Source organism: Dromiciops gliroides, chromosome 2 (assembly GCF_019393635.1).
Source record: "Dromiciops gliroides isolate mDroGli1 chromosome 2, mDroGli1.pri, whole genome shotgun sequence".
NCBI classification, from domain to species: Eukaryota; Metazoa; Chordata; class Mammalia; order Microbiotheria; family Microbiotheriidae; genus Dromiciops; species Dromiciops gliroides.
This window is the reverse complement of record NC_057862.1, coordinates 252,438,374-252,455,662: the sequence shown is the minus strand read 5'-3', so window position 1 is coordinate 252,455,662 and position 17,289 is coordinate 252,438,374. Positions and strand designations below refer to the sequence as shown.

General features: G+C 34.6%; 1 protein-coding gene across 1 annotated transcript in view; it reads left to right on the top strand.

The window, feature by feature from the left end:
- The window catches only part of KCNH5 (potassium voltage-gated channel subfamily H member 5), a 511,342-nt gene that overhangs the window by 404,118 nt on the left and 89,935 nt on the right, over positions 1–17,289 (top strand). The window contains exon 9 of the mRNA XM_043987371.1: positions 1,824–2,076. Within this exon, the coding sequence (XP_043843306.1) occupies positions 1,824–2,076 (253 nt within the window). The remainder of the gene's footprint in view (positions 1–1,823; positions 2,077–17,289) is intronic.

The window sequence follows — 17,289 nt, the reverse complement described above, 5'->3', positions numbered from 1 at the left end:
ACATTGCAAGACATATATGAACTTATGCAAAGTGAAATGAGAAGAACCAGGAGATCATTGTGCAATATTATCATGATGATCAGCTATCAAAGACTTGGCTACTCTGATGAATATAGTCATCTAAGACAATTCCAAAGGACTCATGATGAAAAAATACTATTCACTTCCAGAGAGATGAATGATGAACTCTTTTTTTTTTTTTTTTTAGTGAGGCAATTGGGGTTAAGTGACTTGCCCAGGGTCACACAGCTAGTAAATGTTAAGTGTCTGAGGCCGGATTTGAACTCAGGTACTCCTGATTCCAGGGCCGGTGCTCTATCCATTGTGCCACCTAGCTGCCCCGAATGATGAACTCTTAGTGTGAATTAAAATATAATTTTATTTCTTTTTTTTTTTTTTGCTTTTTTGTGATATGACTAATATGGAAATGATTTTCATTATATAACATATAATTGATATCATATTGTTTTCATTCTCAGAGGGTGGGGTAGTGGTAGGAGGGAGAGAGGGGATCTGGAACTCAGAATTTAAAAAGAATGTTAATACAAACAAATAAATTTAAAACAAAAATTATTAGATGCAAAGATGATTTCATGATAGGAATCGCTCACTGAGTGAGGATTTTAAATTGGTTTTGTGGGATCCTACCTGAAGGGAATTTTGAATAACCTCTTCATGTTCTTTACATTCTTAAGACTATAATTAAGTATGATCTCTATTTTCCACTGGTACCTAATTTCCTGTCAGAAAGCTATAAGCAATAAAGGTCTACTTCTCACTGACTCAGTTTTCTAAGAACAAGCTTCCCATTTGCTGTTTCTTCTAAAAGTTGACTACAGCTTGCTTCTGACCATTGCCCTTGGCAGTCCTTTGAAGCCAGAGAATAGAATGTTCTCAGCTTGAGTTGCAAAAAAGATTTGCCTATCTTGCTGACATTTCCAGCTGCCTAAGCCCTCCATGGTGCTTGTAAATAGGTTTTAATTCCCTAGACAGGAATTCATCTTGCAAGGGAAAAAATTCTTGCACATAGCGAGAAGTATATAGGTAGTCACACCATGTCAGGCAGTGTCAGCATGCCAAGTTACTTCTGCTGTATGCTGTTCTTGTTTAGGTAGGTAATATGAATTCACCTCTAATAGGAAGTTAAATTCATATATTTGAATTTGTGTTTAGTTACCGAGTTTTTGAAACATCAACTAGAAAAATCATATTTGATGGTGGTGCTTTTCTAAAATGTTTTTGATATTTAGATATTTATCCCTGTTTGTGACGTGGCCAACTCTTCTCTTCTCTTCTCTTCTCTTCTCTTCTCTTCTCTTCTCTTCTCTTCTCTTCTCTTCTCTTCTCTTCTCTTCTCTTCTCTTCTCCCTCTTCTCCTCTTGTCTTTTCCTATTCTTTGATTTCCTTTCCTCTCCCTCTGTTCCTTCTCACTTTCTGTCTGTATCTCTCTTAATCTGTCTCTGTCTTTTTGTTGTGGTCTCTCTATTCTTGTTGTCTCTGTTATTGTTTGTTTCTACTTCTGTGTCTGTCTCTATCTCTGCGTGTGTGTCTCTGTGTATCTCTCTCTGTTTCTGTCTGTCTCTATCCCTCTTTGTCTCTGTCTCTGTCTCTGTTCCTCTCTGACTATATCTCTGTCTCTCCCTCCAACTGTCTCTGTCTGTCTCTGTCTCTGCCTCTCTCCATATATATATATATATATATATATATATATATATATCCCTCTCCCTCTTTCTTTCCCCCACCTCTCTCTCTCTCTCTCTCTCTCTCTCTCTCTCTCTCTCTCTCTCTCTCTCTCTCTCTTTCTCATATTTCACTATCTTCAGGTCCTCTCCATTTGTCCAAAGGACATGAGAGCAGATATCTGTGTGCATCTGAACCGCAAGGTTTTTAATGAGCATCCTGCCTTTCGACTGGCCAGTGATGGATGCCTACGCGCCTTGGCAGTGGAATTCCAAACAATTCACTGTGCTCCAGGAGACCTCATCTACCATGCTGGAGAAAGTGTGGATGCCCTCTGCTTTGTGGTATCAGGATCCCTCGAAGTTATACAGGATGATGAGGTGGTGGCTATTTTAGGTACTGTGAGCTTTCCTGACATAATGGAGTATTATTTTCTAACATACTAGAATATTCAAAGTGTATTTTGTTTCTCAAGATTGCTAAAAGGAGAATTTGCCTTAATATGGTGACTTGGGAAGCTGGATTCCTGATGAATAGATTTTAGTGGAACATATGTAAGACACTTGAGCCAAAAACATTCGTATTGGTCAAAGAAAGGTCAATTAGCCTAATAAAAATTGGGTTTTGAAATAAGAAAGGGGCTTAACAAAAATTCAAAATGGTTCCTACAGCTTTGTGGGACTGCACATTATCAGGCTACTGATAATTGTAGTCTTAACCTACTTTATCACCACAATATTGCTTAGTTTTGGAAAGGATTAGTGAAATAAGAGACTTTTGAAATGATCAGTCTAACCTTTACATTTTGCAGATGAGGAAGCTGAAGTCCACAAAAGTGGTTAGTGACAGAGATGGCCATGTTTCTTACCTTGTAGTCTTTCTTTTTAATTTTAGCATATTGCAGTCTTCCTAGTACCAACAGAAAAAGGAAATAAACTGGACTTGGTCCTGAGTGGTAAAGTAGAACTATTGCAGGAGATAATTATGGGCAGCTGCTATGAAAGAGTGATCACAATATAATTAGATTCATTTTAGATTAGATGATAGTTTTCTTTTATTTTTTTCCCCCTGGAACATCTTTGAAAACTGATTTCATCCACTGAATATCAACTGGGAAAATGTGATTTGCTGAAAAGGAGAGCATACTAAAACTAATTAGTATGTAGACAGTGGTAAGGACTTCAATGTAACAAAAAGTTTTGCAATAGCTAGAGCTGTCCAAGAGTAGGAATGGATACCTTAAAAATGGTGAGTTTCCCCTTACTGGGTATCTCCAAACAGAAACTGGATGCACAATTTCAGTGATACACTGTAGGAGATTCCTTATTTCAAGTTTACTTGGACTAAAGTACTTGTCAAGCTCTTTCCAGCTTTGATATGTTATTCTTTATTAATAAAAGAAAGAAAAAAGGTCAAAAGAGATTGATTGAATAAGATAAACTGAATGAAAGGGAAATGTATGTTTCATGGAAAATAGAATACCTCTTTGTATAATACATTATAGTTTATAAAACATTTCTTCATAATGACTGTCTAGTGCAACTATTATCTCTTCTTCATACAGATTAGATAATTAAAGCTCAGAGTGGTTTAATGACTTGCCTCAGATTACACAGTAAGTAATAGAGCTAGGGCTTGAACCCATGTTTTCTGACACAATCCAGTCCTCTTCCTACTACATCACATTTGTTTGATTCTCTGTAAAAGGTACATGTAGTCTTAAATATGAAATTTGTAATAGGTTATTGAATTACATATAGATATTTTTAAAAGATGATAATGAAGTGATAGGTGAATCTTTAATGGAAATAAATAGGATCATCAGGTGGAAATAACTAGGACTTAGGTTTTAGTTTAAACAGGAACTTTCTAATATTGAGCTGTCTAATAATGAAATTAAACTGCCTCAAAAGGTAGTCAAGAAGAGAGAGAGAAATTACAGATGTGTTAAAAATAATAATAAAAACAAAAATAATGAGTTACCATTTATATAGTACTTTAAGGTTTACAAATCACTTTTCATATAGTATCTCATTTTATCTTTACTAGAATCCTGGGAGGTAGGTACTATTATTAATTATATCCATATTACAGAAGTGTATATGAAGATATAGGCTATGTCCTACCCAGGGTCACATAACTATTTAGTATCTAAGGCTCGATTTGAATTCTGTTCTTCTTGACTCCAGGTCTAGTGCTCTCACCTGTGCCATCTAACTGCCACTTAGCTAGACCTAATGATTTTCAGGTCTCTTCTAATTCCAAAATTCTGTGATTTTTATGATCATCATTCTTTATTTGCTGTATGTAAAGCTGGAACTATAAAATTTCAATTACGTTTTTAAAAATATACAATGCCAGGGGGCAGCTAGATGGTGCAGTGGTTAAAGCACCGGCCTTGGATTCAGGAGTACCTGAATTCAAATCCAGCCTCAGACACTTGACACTTATTAGCTGTGTGACCCTGGGCAAGTCACTTAACCCCCATTGCCTGCAAAAGAACAAAAATATACAATGCCCAAATTTCATGGAAATGTATCTTGCCTTAAACCATTTAACTTTTGCCAACAAAAGTAATGTTAAAAAGGTAATAACATATGCAAGCTGGCAGCTAGGTAGAACAATGGATAGAGCACTGGGCCTGGAGTTGGGAAGACTTCAGTTCAAATCTGGTCTTAGACACTTACTAGGTGTGACCCTGGGCAAGTCACTTGACCTCTGTTTGCTTTAATTCACAGGAGAAGGAAATGGCAAACTATTCCAGTAAGAAAACCCCATGGACAGTATTGGCTTGATAAGGTTCCTGAGATCACAAAGAATCAGACATGACTGAATGACTGAACAATAAATATGTGATCTGCCACAAAATACAATTACTTTCTTTTGTATCCATTATGGTTTAACTGATGTGTTTTAGGAATAGAAAGGAATATAAATGAGCTTCTAACAAAGCAACAGAAATGACAGCAACTCTCAATCTACCTAAAATAAGCAAATAGCTATACCAAACCCAATGGTAGAAACAGAATTAAGAGAGAAATGAATCTTCACGGAAAATCAGGCATTGCACAGATTATAAGATGTACTTCTATTATAGGAAAAGGTTATGGGTAGTACAAGAGGATCCAGGAGAAAAGTTTGAGAACTATATCCTAAATGTCTGAAAATGATACTCCTGTTATATCTAAATGCCTTTAAGGATTGTTTTGTTTTAGTTTTTATTCCATCAACCCTTATAGCACTTCAGAGATGGCACTTGGGGTGTGTGAAATGTTATCCACAGTTCCTGCTTTTTGCTTTGTTTACTGCAGTATAAAAGAGTTATATTTAATTCCTCATAAAAGACTCATATTTCCCCAGGACAATCCTTTTGGATGAGTGGGAATACATTAAGACACATTCACTCTACAGAAAGCACTTTGGGGTTACTTAAAGCCAAGGGAAGAAAAACAAACCAACCAACCTTTGGCACAGGTTTCGTCATCATAGCACGATTTGGTTTTTCATTTTGTTTCTATCCAACAAAGGAGGAAGATAATCCCAAACCCAAAGCTTGTTGAAATACCAATAGAATGAATTATCTTAACTATAGGTCCACATGTTGTTAGAGTTGTTGGTCTCATTCTCTTAATTATAGTCTTAACCCAACAACTTTATTCTGAATATGAGGAGAGAACCCTAGGGGTAGTGTTCTCAGCCTAGTTATCTCTGAAAGATGATTGCTCAGTGAAAAGTAACAGGTAAATATTTCTTTTTATTTAAAAAATAGTGGATTATCTACTACTATGACACAATAAAGATACACACAGAGACCATAGAATATCAGATTATTCTTATCACAAATCTATCATAATTCATTTGCACTGGAGCCATTCAATTCTTTTTCCTCAGAAGTAGCAGAGAGAAACATAGTCATCTTTCTACTTTATAAAATGAAATGCATGGAAATCATTTATCCTACTACTCTCTTATTGACTATGCCTCTTTGGGAAGGACTAATTATTTCAAGCAATCAGGCATTTGCTCAGTAGCCTATGGGAAAATGGAACTTTTTACATAGTATTTCAGCAGTTCTCTGATGTCATTAGTCAGTAAACCCTTCATAGATGCCAACCCACATACGTCTTTTATCTTGTTCAATTATTTATTCACATCCTCTCCTAGATCCTTCATACAAAGATCTGTCTAACCTGCTAGAGGTCTATACCTCTATATTTTTACACTTTATGGTTATCAAGTAAGGATTCAGGAAGGCTATCAATTATTTTTAATTTTGCTACAGGACTAGCCCACTTCCTTTTCTTATTTCATCCCTTATGCCACTGCTTTTCAATATATTATCAATGGAAATATTCTGAGGCCTATATATACCTTTCATCAATCTCTCCATTGCCATTCATATGACCTTTTTATTTGATTTATTTTTGAGATTGTGATGCTGTAATATTCAAAATCATACTAATACTAGAAGAACGTTTGCATTTAAAAGGGTTTTTATTTGTTTGTTTTTTGCACTGAAGAGCAACTTGTGATCATTAAAGGCACTGCACAAATTCCCCAAATGCTTCCTCTCATCTTTGTAGTAAATTCTGGGTCAAACTAATTTACTATATGTGGTGTCTGTCCCAGATATATGTACTGTTGGCTTCATAGCCTAATGGATAGGGTGCTAACATTGGTGTTAGGAAGCCCTGTGTGACCTTGAAACGAAGTAACTTTGCTACTTCAGTTTCTTCATCTATAAAATGTGTTATTTTAAGGATCAAAAGAGATAGTAGATAAAAATATTTTTTAATCTTTAAGGGACCAAGTAAATATTATTTATTATTATTACGCACATGCTAAGTAATAGGAAATCCACAAACTCCTACTCTTGTGCTTCATTATGGTGTGGAGGTGACCCTAAGTTCTAATATTATGCCAGTGTAGTACAAGCACTGGAAGATTCTACCATGGTAGAAAGGCTTTGACTATGGCCCTGAAAACAGGCCAAGGCTGTTTTTCAATGACCAACTTAGCTTGCTACTGAAAGGCACATCACTAATAGGTTGACCATCTGGTTATGAAATATTTTTGGCCATGACAACCCATGAAATAGAGAAAAATAAAATGTGAACATCCCTCCAGTGCAATATTATCCTAGTTCTGTAGTGATGGTGACAGAAAAGAGGGAAAGAGGACAGAGGGTACAAAGATTCACAGTTTTTATATCATAGAAAAACTTCATTTGGCAGTTTATACTATATATGTGAGATCCTTGTCTAGTGACTAATGAGAGCACACACTGTTGGAGGAACTGAATCATGACATTCTTGCTTATAAAAGAAACCACAAGAAGATAGCAAGTTATAGCTAAGTCAAAAGATGACTCATAGATATTCCTTGAAGGAGGAAAGATTTGGAGGATTTAGTGGAATGAATTTTGTCATATGGCCAAAACTAACAGGGAAATATTAATTCATGGGATATTTGATCATTATATATCACAATACTAATGGTAAGTGCAAAAAGACCATTTTGAACATAATTTCAATCTAAACATCAGTGCAGAGGATACAGTGATGGACAAACTATAGTTTGAGGCTTAATGCAATCAGCACATTCATCTATAAATCAGAGCATCTGGAAAACCATTGAAACTTTGTGCAGGGCATCCTCTAAGTTAGTAGTAAACACCTGTGGTGTACATGTGTGCATCATGGAATATTTTACAATAGTATGATATGTATCAGTCTCCTTGTCAAGTATTTCTTTTAATCACTGTAATAAATTGAGAAGGATCTCATATTCAATATTGATCTTAGTCACTTGGGTTAATAGAATGAAGTGATTTACTGTGGAAAATCATTAGTAAAAGTTGAATTGTTTCCTTCTTATAATTTTATAAGGGATGATGAGCATCATAAAGACTAAGATATTATAAAGTGTGATAGTAGGCCTATGGGTGACCAAATATTGACAATCTCTGTATCACCTTTCTCTGGGTGGAGAGGAGAGAAAATTAAAATATTATCCAAATTAATTCTTTTCTTTTGGAATCATCCCCATTCCCGAGATATCTTGTAAGAAAACCTCCAAGGCTTTAAAAGCTGTTTGTCCCTGAGAACAATGTCCTTGGTGAATGTTAGATATGATTCAGGTATTCCATCAAACTGCTTCTCAAATTCCACTTCTACTTCTTCTTATAGAACACCAAGAGCCAAGATATTTGGTACAAATCTGGTGGCTCCATTATTGCTGATGAAGGAAATCAATTGTTACAGAAATGGAGATATATGCCATTATCTGATTCAGTTTTGGGGATAGGAGTTGCTCCTGTCAGTTTCATCTATGCATGGTCCTAGGATGATATGGTTTATAAGTGCCTGGCATCAATATTTCTAGAGACTTATTTTCAGTTCCATTCCTTTTCACTGTATTATGTGGTGATACTACTAGTCATCTTTTATCATCCTTCTCTATAGTATTTTGCAAATGTTTTATATTCTAAATTGGTATTGCTCATGGGCAGCATGATTCTCCATTTGGCAAAGGTATCAAGTATTTGTTGGCTGAGGTGATTTCTGGGTTCACTTTGAAAAGGAGTAACGGAAGTTTGCAATTTCCTTGACATTTTGCCTGGACAAGGGCATTATAGGAATTTTCCCTATCTGATGAGTATGTCCTACTCTATCCTCTAAGTCTTTGCAACTCCCTCTCCCCTACACTACTTGCTATTATATTTATATTACTTTCTCAGATCAATCCTTTTTCTTTATAAATCTCAAAAGTACTTTTTCATTCTCATAGAAAGTTAGAATTGGAAGATAATTTAAAGGGGTAGACAAAGGAATATGCAGATATGGGGAGGGAAAGAACTGAGCTAGACAGCATTGAATTCTTGAAGAGAGATAAGAATAAAAAGGGGGCTTTTGCCTGATCATATGATATGGATACGATAGGGATTAGACCTGTGATTCCATTGGTATAGGGAAATCTCAGGCAAAGAAACTACTTCTATCAATAGAAAGCAATTATTTTCCCTGTAGTTTGTCCAGAGTCACATTCAAAAGTATGCAGCTAGGTGGCGCAGTGGATAGAGTACCGGCCCTGGAGTCAGGAGTACCTGAGTTCAAATCTGGCCTCAGACACTTAATACTTACTGGCTGTGTGACCCTGGGCAAGTCACTTAACCCCAATTGCCTCATCAAAAAAAAAAAAAAAAGGATGCACTGGAGAAAAATACTGAAATAAAGTCTTCTTTGCTTTAAGACTAGCTATTGCTCCATTATGCTCTGCTTCTTCTCAGCATATGAAAACCCTTAATCACATGAATTAACGAAAGAGGAAGTAGGAATCTCATTAGAGAAGGGTAAAGGAAGACCAATGGTAATCGAGCTGATTATTATAACTAGGAAGGTCCTATAGTTATGGAGACTACTGGATCTGGACATTCACTTCACTTTTGTTTCTTTGCAACATAATTCTTGTGAAAATGTAAACAGACAGCTCATCTGTTGAGAAAGCCTTCAATTCCAATTCCTGTATAAGATTGGGGCAGGGGCCAGGGCTTGGGCAGGCAATAACAGTGATGTTTTCTTTCTGTTCTGTAGACTCTACAGTAATGAAATTCTGAGTAGACACTTAATTTCACAGAAGAAAAGTATGTGGTAATGTTTAATGGAGGGTTTAGATTAGGTGACTTCTGTCTCTTCCAATACTATGGTGCTGAAATTAGATTTTTAAAATTTATTTGCAAAGTCTCTCTGTGTTCTGTGTTTTTCTCCCATTTAACTGACTGCTCCTCCCAGTCCCTTTCATGGATATTCATTTAGGTTATCCCTACTAATCCTGGACAACCCCCAAAGGTATATCTTGGGACATCATCCCTTTTCCATCTCTACTATCTCTTTTGGTGATCTCATTAAGTCTGATGGGTTCTATTACCACCTCTATGCAGATGATTCCCAGATACATATATCTGGCCCTAATCTCTCTTTTGAGCTCCTACATAATCAACTGATTTTGGACATCTCAAATTGGATGACCTCTATTATTCTCAAACTCAAAATCTCCCCCCCAATTCATTATTTTTACCCCCAAATCCTCCTCTCTTCCCAGCTTTTCTATTACTGAAAAGGTCATTACCCATCACACACACCGTTAATCTCAGTGTCATTCTCATCTCCTCACATAGACTTACTCATCCCACATGATCAATCTTTTTTTTTCCCCTTTTTTGCAGGGCAATGAGGGTTAAGTGACTTGCCCAGGGTCACACAGCTAGTTAAGTGTCAAGTATCTGAGGCTGGATTTGAACTCAGGTACTCCTGAATCCAGGGCCAGTGCTTTATCCACTGATCCACCTAGTTGCCCCCTCACATAATCAATCTTTTGTCAGATCTTATAATTTATTTTTTTGTTTGTTTTTGTTTTTGTTGAGCAATGAGGGTTAAGTAACTTGCCCAGGGTCACACAGCTAGTAAGTGTCAAGTGTCTGAGGCTGGATTTGAACTCAGGTCCTCCTGTATCCAAGGCCAGTGCTTTATCCATTGTGCCACCTAGCTGCCCCGGATCTTATCATTTCTAACTTCACAACTTCTTTTCATATATGTCACCTTCTCTTTACTCACATAGCTATCACCCTTGTACAGACTTTCATCACCTCTTGCCTGGGTTACATGTATTGCAATAGTCATCTACTTGTGTCCTTGCCTTGAGTATATCATTCTAACTAATATATGTATAAATTATATACTAGAAACTTTGGGCACCATGACAAAATGAAGTTCTTATTTCAATTATATAAAATCAATTCTGACCAAAATGAATAATTATCAACTTGAAGTTCTGAAGCAGAATTGATTAATGAAAACTGAACAACTTAGAAAGTTAAGTGGGTCTGTCTATTAGTCTGAAGTATAATTTAAGATCTTTTCCTGACTAGGACATTATCACCATTGTACTACATTTCTTATCCCAATTTGAAGTTCCTTTCTCTTTCGCAACTCTTACTCTTTTAAAAATCTTTCTCTTTTCTTATAAAACACAGAGTACAGAAATAAATTCATTATGCAAAATATTTAATATGTTTTAATGTCTTCCAATTTTTTAACTCCTTCCCTGTAATTAACTAATGTGAAAAGATCCATCTTGGAAAGCAGAAATACCCAGGGTATTTCAGTGACTTGACAAGTATATTGTCCTGTAACAGAGAACATAAAAATGCCCTGTATTTTCCAAGAACAATAGAGTGTTGCTCCCAAGACATTTGCTCAACTTTCTGCAAGCGTTCCTTTTATTTTTCTTCAGTGTATATTGGCCATTAGAGTAGCATGGGAAGGTTTCTAAGTATGAGAAGCCATTTTGACTTTTTGTTTCAGTTTTTTATTTGTTTTCATTGTTTTATAAGTGGTACTTGTCTATGAACTCACCCATGGGTTGAGAGGAAGAGTGGCATAAAAATATTTTTAAATAAAAGATGGGAATTATAAGTATTTAAATCAAACTGACTTAAAAATAATTTTAAGTATATAAAGTGAATTCATTCTGGAAAGATTTTGTTCAGAAAAAAATACCACTCTCTGGTGTAAATATTTTCTAATTTACCAGAGAAAACTGACCATTGATAGTTCTTATATTTCAGTCTGCCCTTTACTTTCACTGGAAAAAAAAAGAAATGGAATGGGAATGAATGATATTTTGCTATTTTGAGAATTTGTGAAAATGTGACCACTGCTATAATACTTGTCTTCCCTCATTTCCTGTTGTTAACAGTCAAGTGCTTCACACTTTCAAGATCTAAAAGGGTTTTCCCAAGCCCTCCTTCAGTGAAATCTTATTTTCTTTGCACCTTTCCTGTGTCTTCAGTGCTTGAACTATGATAGAGATAGTTTAGATCTATACAACATTTTACACTTAGCTAATTCACTCACAAAATAAAGGGGGCAGACTGGCTGTTCAACTCCTTTTTCTGTATCCCTTGAATAAAACATATGGACAGTCTCAGTTTAATGACTTCCTTAGGCCTAAGTTCAAACTTGACCTTAAACAGTTACTAGCTCTGTGACACTCGCTAAGTCATTTAATAGTTCTCTGCCTCAATTTCCTCAATTGTAAAATTACAATAATAAGAGTGCTTCCCTCCCCTTCTTCCACTTTGAATTCAAGCCCAAACACTTTCTTATGAGTCTTTTCCTGATCCTCCCTAGCTGCTAAGACCTCCTTACACCTTATTTTGTGTGCATTGTTCATTTGCATCTATGCAGATGTTATTTCCCCAATAGAATATGTTTCTTGAAAACTAGGCCAATTTTGGTTTTGTCTTCATATCTCAAATACTTAGCACTATATCTGAAATATAGTAGGCTCTTGTTTGTTGATTGATCAATTAATTGGTTGAGTGATTAATCTGTGTCGTAAATATTTGACACATTCACAATCTGGAAGGTGGGTGAATGTTGGAATCCTAGCTCAGTGCTTAATAAAATATTCTATTCAGATACCTGAAGAGATGAAACATAGTTTTTAAAAGTAATTTTTGAAGTGACTCATGATTCAATGGATTTTGTTATATAATTGATCAAATTATTTCTCCTATGCACCTAGTGATGTGTTTCTTATTGTAATAATAATGATAATAATAGTACCTTACAATTATATAGAGCTTTATATATTCCTCAAAGTGCCTCCACATACACAATTCCATTTGATTTTCCGAGGAGTTAGATATGTAGGCATTATTTCCCTCATTTTGCTGATGAGAGGATTATGAAATGGAACATTTATGATATAGCTACCATTCTGTTTCCTAGACCTCAATAGTATTATGATGGACTTTAAATGTGATTATATTCTTTATTGTTTTCTTGTTCAAAGGAGGGGGTATGTGTTCTAAGCTCTTTGACCTAACCTGGACCAGGATTTGGTTTTGTTTTTAGAAAGAGAAGTACTATTTTAGGGAATGTATTCCTAGCATGCTTGGTGATTGTTTTCAGTACTGTACATATATTCACATTTCCAATGAAAACTTGTTCATTGATTTTAAGTTTATCATATCCAGAGCACTAAGACACCCTTGAAGTATTACCTGTGGCTGGTAATTTAACTTACTCTAGAAAGCTAAAAATTGCTCTATTTGGTGCCATTTGGGAAGTGTTACCAGAAGTATGACAAAATATTGGATTGCTAGCCAGATGACCTGGGTTTGAATTCCATCTGTCATTTATTACCTATGTGACATTGAAAAAAAATTACTTCTCTCTGAGCTTAATTTTTCTCATAGGTAGAGTAATTTGTATGAGATGATCTATGAAGAGCCTTTTAATTCTAAACTGATGATCCTATAACCATACTCATGCATGCCACACTCTACAGATTCCTTCCTACTTAATATGAGGTGCTTAGAAAACATGTTGTTAGAAAATGTTATTTCTCCGAACTATATAGGTTGTGTGTGTGTGTGTGTGTGTGTGTGTGTGTGTGTGTGTGTGTTTTAGTATGGTCCATTAGTTGACTATCACAACTCTTGAAGACTTTATCAAGTCATAGAGGGACTGATATCTGTATAATGGAGGAAGTAGCAAATCTGATGAAATCACAAGTTCTTAATGATGTGCTATGGTACAATAATTACACAAAATGGATTCACTGATAGAGGAAACAGGCAAATATTGTTACTAAACAATAAATAATTTTAATAAATTAGTATTTTATTTAAATAATAACTCATTAGCAAACACATGGAATAATCATTAATCATTCACCTGAAATTTCTTTGATATATAATATATAATGTGATAGCTAGCATCTATGATATATATTGCAAAGCATATAACATCTATAATAACAATAATAAATAGCATTTTTATGGTGCTTTAAGGTTTGCAGAGCACTTTACTTTTGTTAATTCAGATGCTATGGATTTAGTAGTTCACTGATTCTACTGGTTGGCTACTGACACCCAAAGTAATTTCCTATTTAATTTTGTTTCCAAAATGTTTATCTCACTTCGTAATTTTCACTTTTGGCCTTATAGAACTCAGTCCATATCTCAGAACTAGAGGCCTTCAAGTTGAAAGTAGTGCTCTAATAATGATGGAAGAATTGGCCTATACTTTTAGTATTTTGATTTTTTTTCAGTGCCTTGCCATTTTTTAATTTCTTGAAATTACTTCTACCTTGCTTTCCTGCTTCCTATGATCATACAGTGATATACATCTTAAGGCTTGATGAAAAGAACTGAGAAATATATAAATAGAACAAATATCTTTCATGCTGAGTGCTATACTTTCTACTAATTTTAGATTTATAGAGAGAAATTAGCTCTCTTGTATTCTTCAAATGGTTATAGCAAAGAGTATTTGGGCACAGTAGGAGCTGACCTAAAAACTAGTATCTGATTCTCTAGATCTGAAGATTTAAGGGCAGACCTTCCAGGATGAATGAAAGGGCTCTCTCTTTTTGCTTTTGATGTGTTATACCTCCATACATTCACAATTTCATCCAAGATCTACAGATTATTCAGCATAATTGTGCACTACCTGCCTGAAAGAAGCAAGTTAGCTAGAAATGTTGAATAATTTACATGACAGTCCCTCTCCCAGTATCTCAGAAGTCAGGTGTGAATTGAATTCATACTAAGGAATGTAAAAAGATATACGTAAGTACAATTTCAATGTAAATCTTATCCAGTTCATATTCTATGTGACCCTATGGGCTGAACATAAAACATGCATAATGTATTAGAAGAAAAATGACTCATGGTAATTGAATATATGCAGGGTAAATGTTATATAATTTTCAGAAAATTTAGCTGCTAGGTTTGAGGATAACTTACTCTGGTAGAGACAAATCTAATTTCTAAATTTATTTTTTAGTTTCATAGTAGCTTTTGTAAGAAAGCATTTCATTATATTATAAATGAAAGCCTTGAATTTCATTTTTCTGTTAAAATGAAAGCCAGGCAAGTAATATTTCTGATAAATTTAATTTGAAAAATTTCAGCTAACGTATAGAAGTTAGTATAGAATTCTTGTTTCACTGAGAGAATTCTAAGAGGTCATCTGGTCCAATTCACTTAATTTGAAATTGAGGAAATGCAGACTCAGAGGTTAAAAAAATCATTTTTTCTTTCAATTTTAAAAAGCACAGACAGTTTTGAATTTTTTTCAGTTCCAAATTTTCTCTCTCCCCAACTTTCCCAACCATTGAGAAGGCAAGAAAAATGAAACCCATTACAAATATGTGTAGTCATGCAAAAAATTTCTGCATTAACCATTTTCAATTAAAACAACAACAACAACAACAAAAAACCAATGCTTCAATCTTCATTCTAAGTCCACTTCTCTATCTATATGTGGATAGGATGTTTCATTGCAAATCATTTGAAATTGACAGAGGTCATTTTAGTGATCAGAGTTACTCAGTCTTTCAAAGTTGTTTATCTTTAAAATATTGCTGTTTCAGTGTAGATTTTTCTCCTGGTTCTGCTCACCTCACTTTGCATCAGTTCATACAGGTCTTCCCAAGTACTTATGAAACAATCCTTTTAAACATTTCTTAAATTGCAATAGTATTACCTTACTTTCAAATACTTGTTCAGTCATTCTCCAATTGGTGTGTGCAGTGCACTTTGCCACTACAAAAAGAGTTGCTGTAACTATTTTTATGCACATAGGCACTTTTCTTCCTCCTTTTATCTCTTTGGGATATAGACCAAACAACAGTGTTATTGGGTCAAAGGATGTGCACATTTTCATTGTTTTGGGGGCATAGTTGCAAATTGCTTTCTGTGGGCTACCACTAGTCTTCTTGACTTTTGTCTTGCAACTGGAATTGGATCACTGGGGAGGAGAGAGTGAGACTGATGACTTGGTGTAGTTCTGCCTCACTTAAATTCAAGTCAAGACACCACACTCACGATGTCATTGGTCCTCTTTGAGAACAGAGAGCAAATAACAACAGAAAAAATAACAGCAGCAATCAGCCACTGGACACCATTGACTCTTGAGGAGAGAGAATGAAGCTGATGACTTTGTACAACTCTGTCTTACTTAAATCCAAGTAACTCAGAAGTCAAGCCATCACCCTTATAGATAGTATTGGTCCTCTTCAAGAATGAAGGATAAACAACACAATAGCAAATTGCTTTCCAGAAGAGTTGGATTAGCTCTCAGCTCCAAGAACTGCATTAGCTTACATGTTTCTCCATATCTTCTACAGCATTTTCCATTTTTTGTCATATTAACCAATCTGATGGCTATGAGGTAGTACCTTAGAGCTGTTTTAATGTACATTTTTCTAATTATTTCCGATTTAGAGCATTTTTCCTATGACGATTAATAACTTGGATTTCTTTCTCTAAAATTGCCTATCAATATACTCTGATCATTTATCAATTGAGTAATGGCTTTTTTCTTATATATTTGACTCAGTCCCTTATATATTTTATAAATATTTTTATCAGAGAAACTTACTGCAAAGATTTCCCCTATTTTCTGTTTTTCTTCTAATTTAGATGCATTGCTTTTTGTGTAAAACTTTTTGTAATTTTATGTAATCAAAATTATTTATTTTACCTCTTATGAGCCTTGTTATGTATTGTTTGGTCATAAACTATCAACATTCAAAGATCTGACATATAATTCTTCCCCTGCACTAATTTACTTATGATATTGCCTTTTATGTTTAAATCACATATCCATTTTGGCTTATCTTATTATGCATTGTGAGACTTTTTATTATGTCTAGTTTCTGCTAGACTGAATTCCAGTTTTCCCAACAATTTTTTGATCAAATAGTGATTTTTTGTCCCAATAAGTAGAACTTTTGGATTAAAAACACAAGGTCACCATACTCATTTCCTTCTGTGTATTGTATATCTAATCTATTCCAATGATCAGCTTTTTGATTTCTCACCCAGTATGAAATTATTTTTGTTATTGCAGCTTTGTATAGTATACCTTGATATCTAGTATTACTAGGCTCCCTTTCTTACCATTAAAAAATGATTCCTTTAATATTCTTGACCTTGACACTCCACATGAATTTTGCTATTATTTTTCTAGCTCTATAAAGTAATCCTGTGATAGTTTGATTAATATGGCATTGAATAGATTAATTAATTTAGGTAATGCTGTCATTTTAGTTATATTGTCTTGGCCTACTCATGAGCAAGTAGTATGTGTGTTCAGATAACCCTTTTGTATCTTAGCAGGTAGAATACCAGGTATGTTAGTGTTTAGAGATAGCAAATTTCCCTAAGTATTGCTTTGAATATATATAGTTATATTTATATATGTATATATACACATATATACACATATATGTATGTACATGTGTATGTGTATAATGTATATGTATCTATTAGATAATTTGTCTATTATGTATATCTATCTATTAGATATCTTTGTCTCTTTGTCATCTTTAAGGAAATCATTGTTTCTATGATGTGTTCTTTGATTCACTCATTGTTTTGGACCAGCTTATTTGGTTTCCAATTAATTTTAAACTATGCTTCTAAACTTGCTTATTGAATGTAGTTTTTATTGCATTATGTTCAGAAAAAGATACACTTAATATTTCTGATTTTCCACATTTGTTTGTGAAGTTTTATGCTGCAATATATCA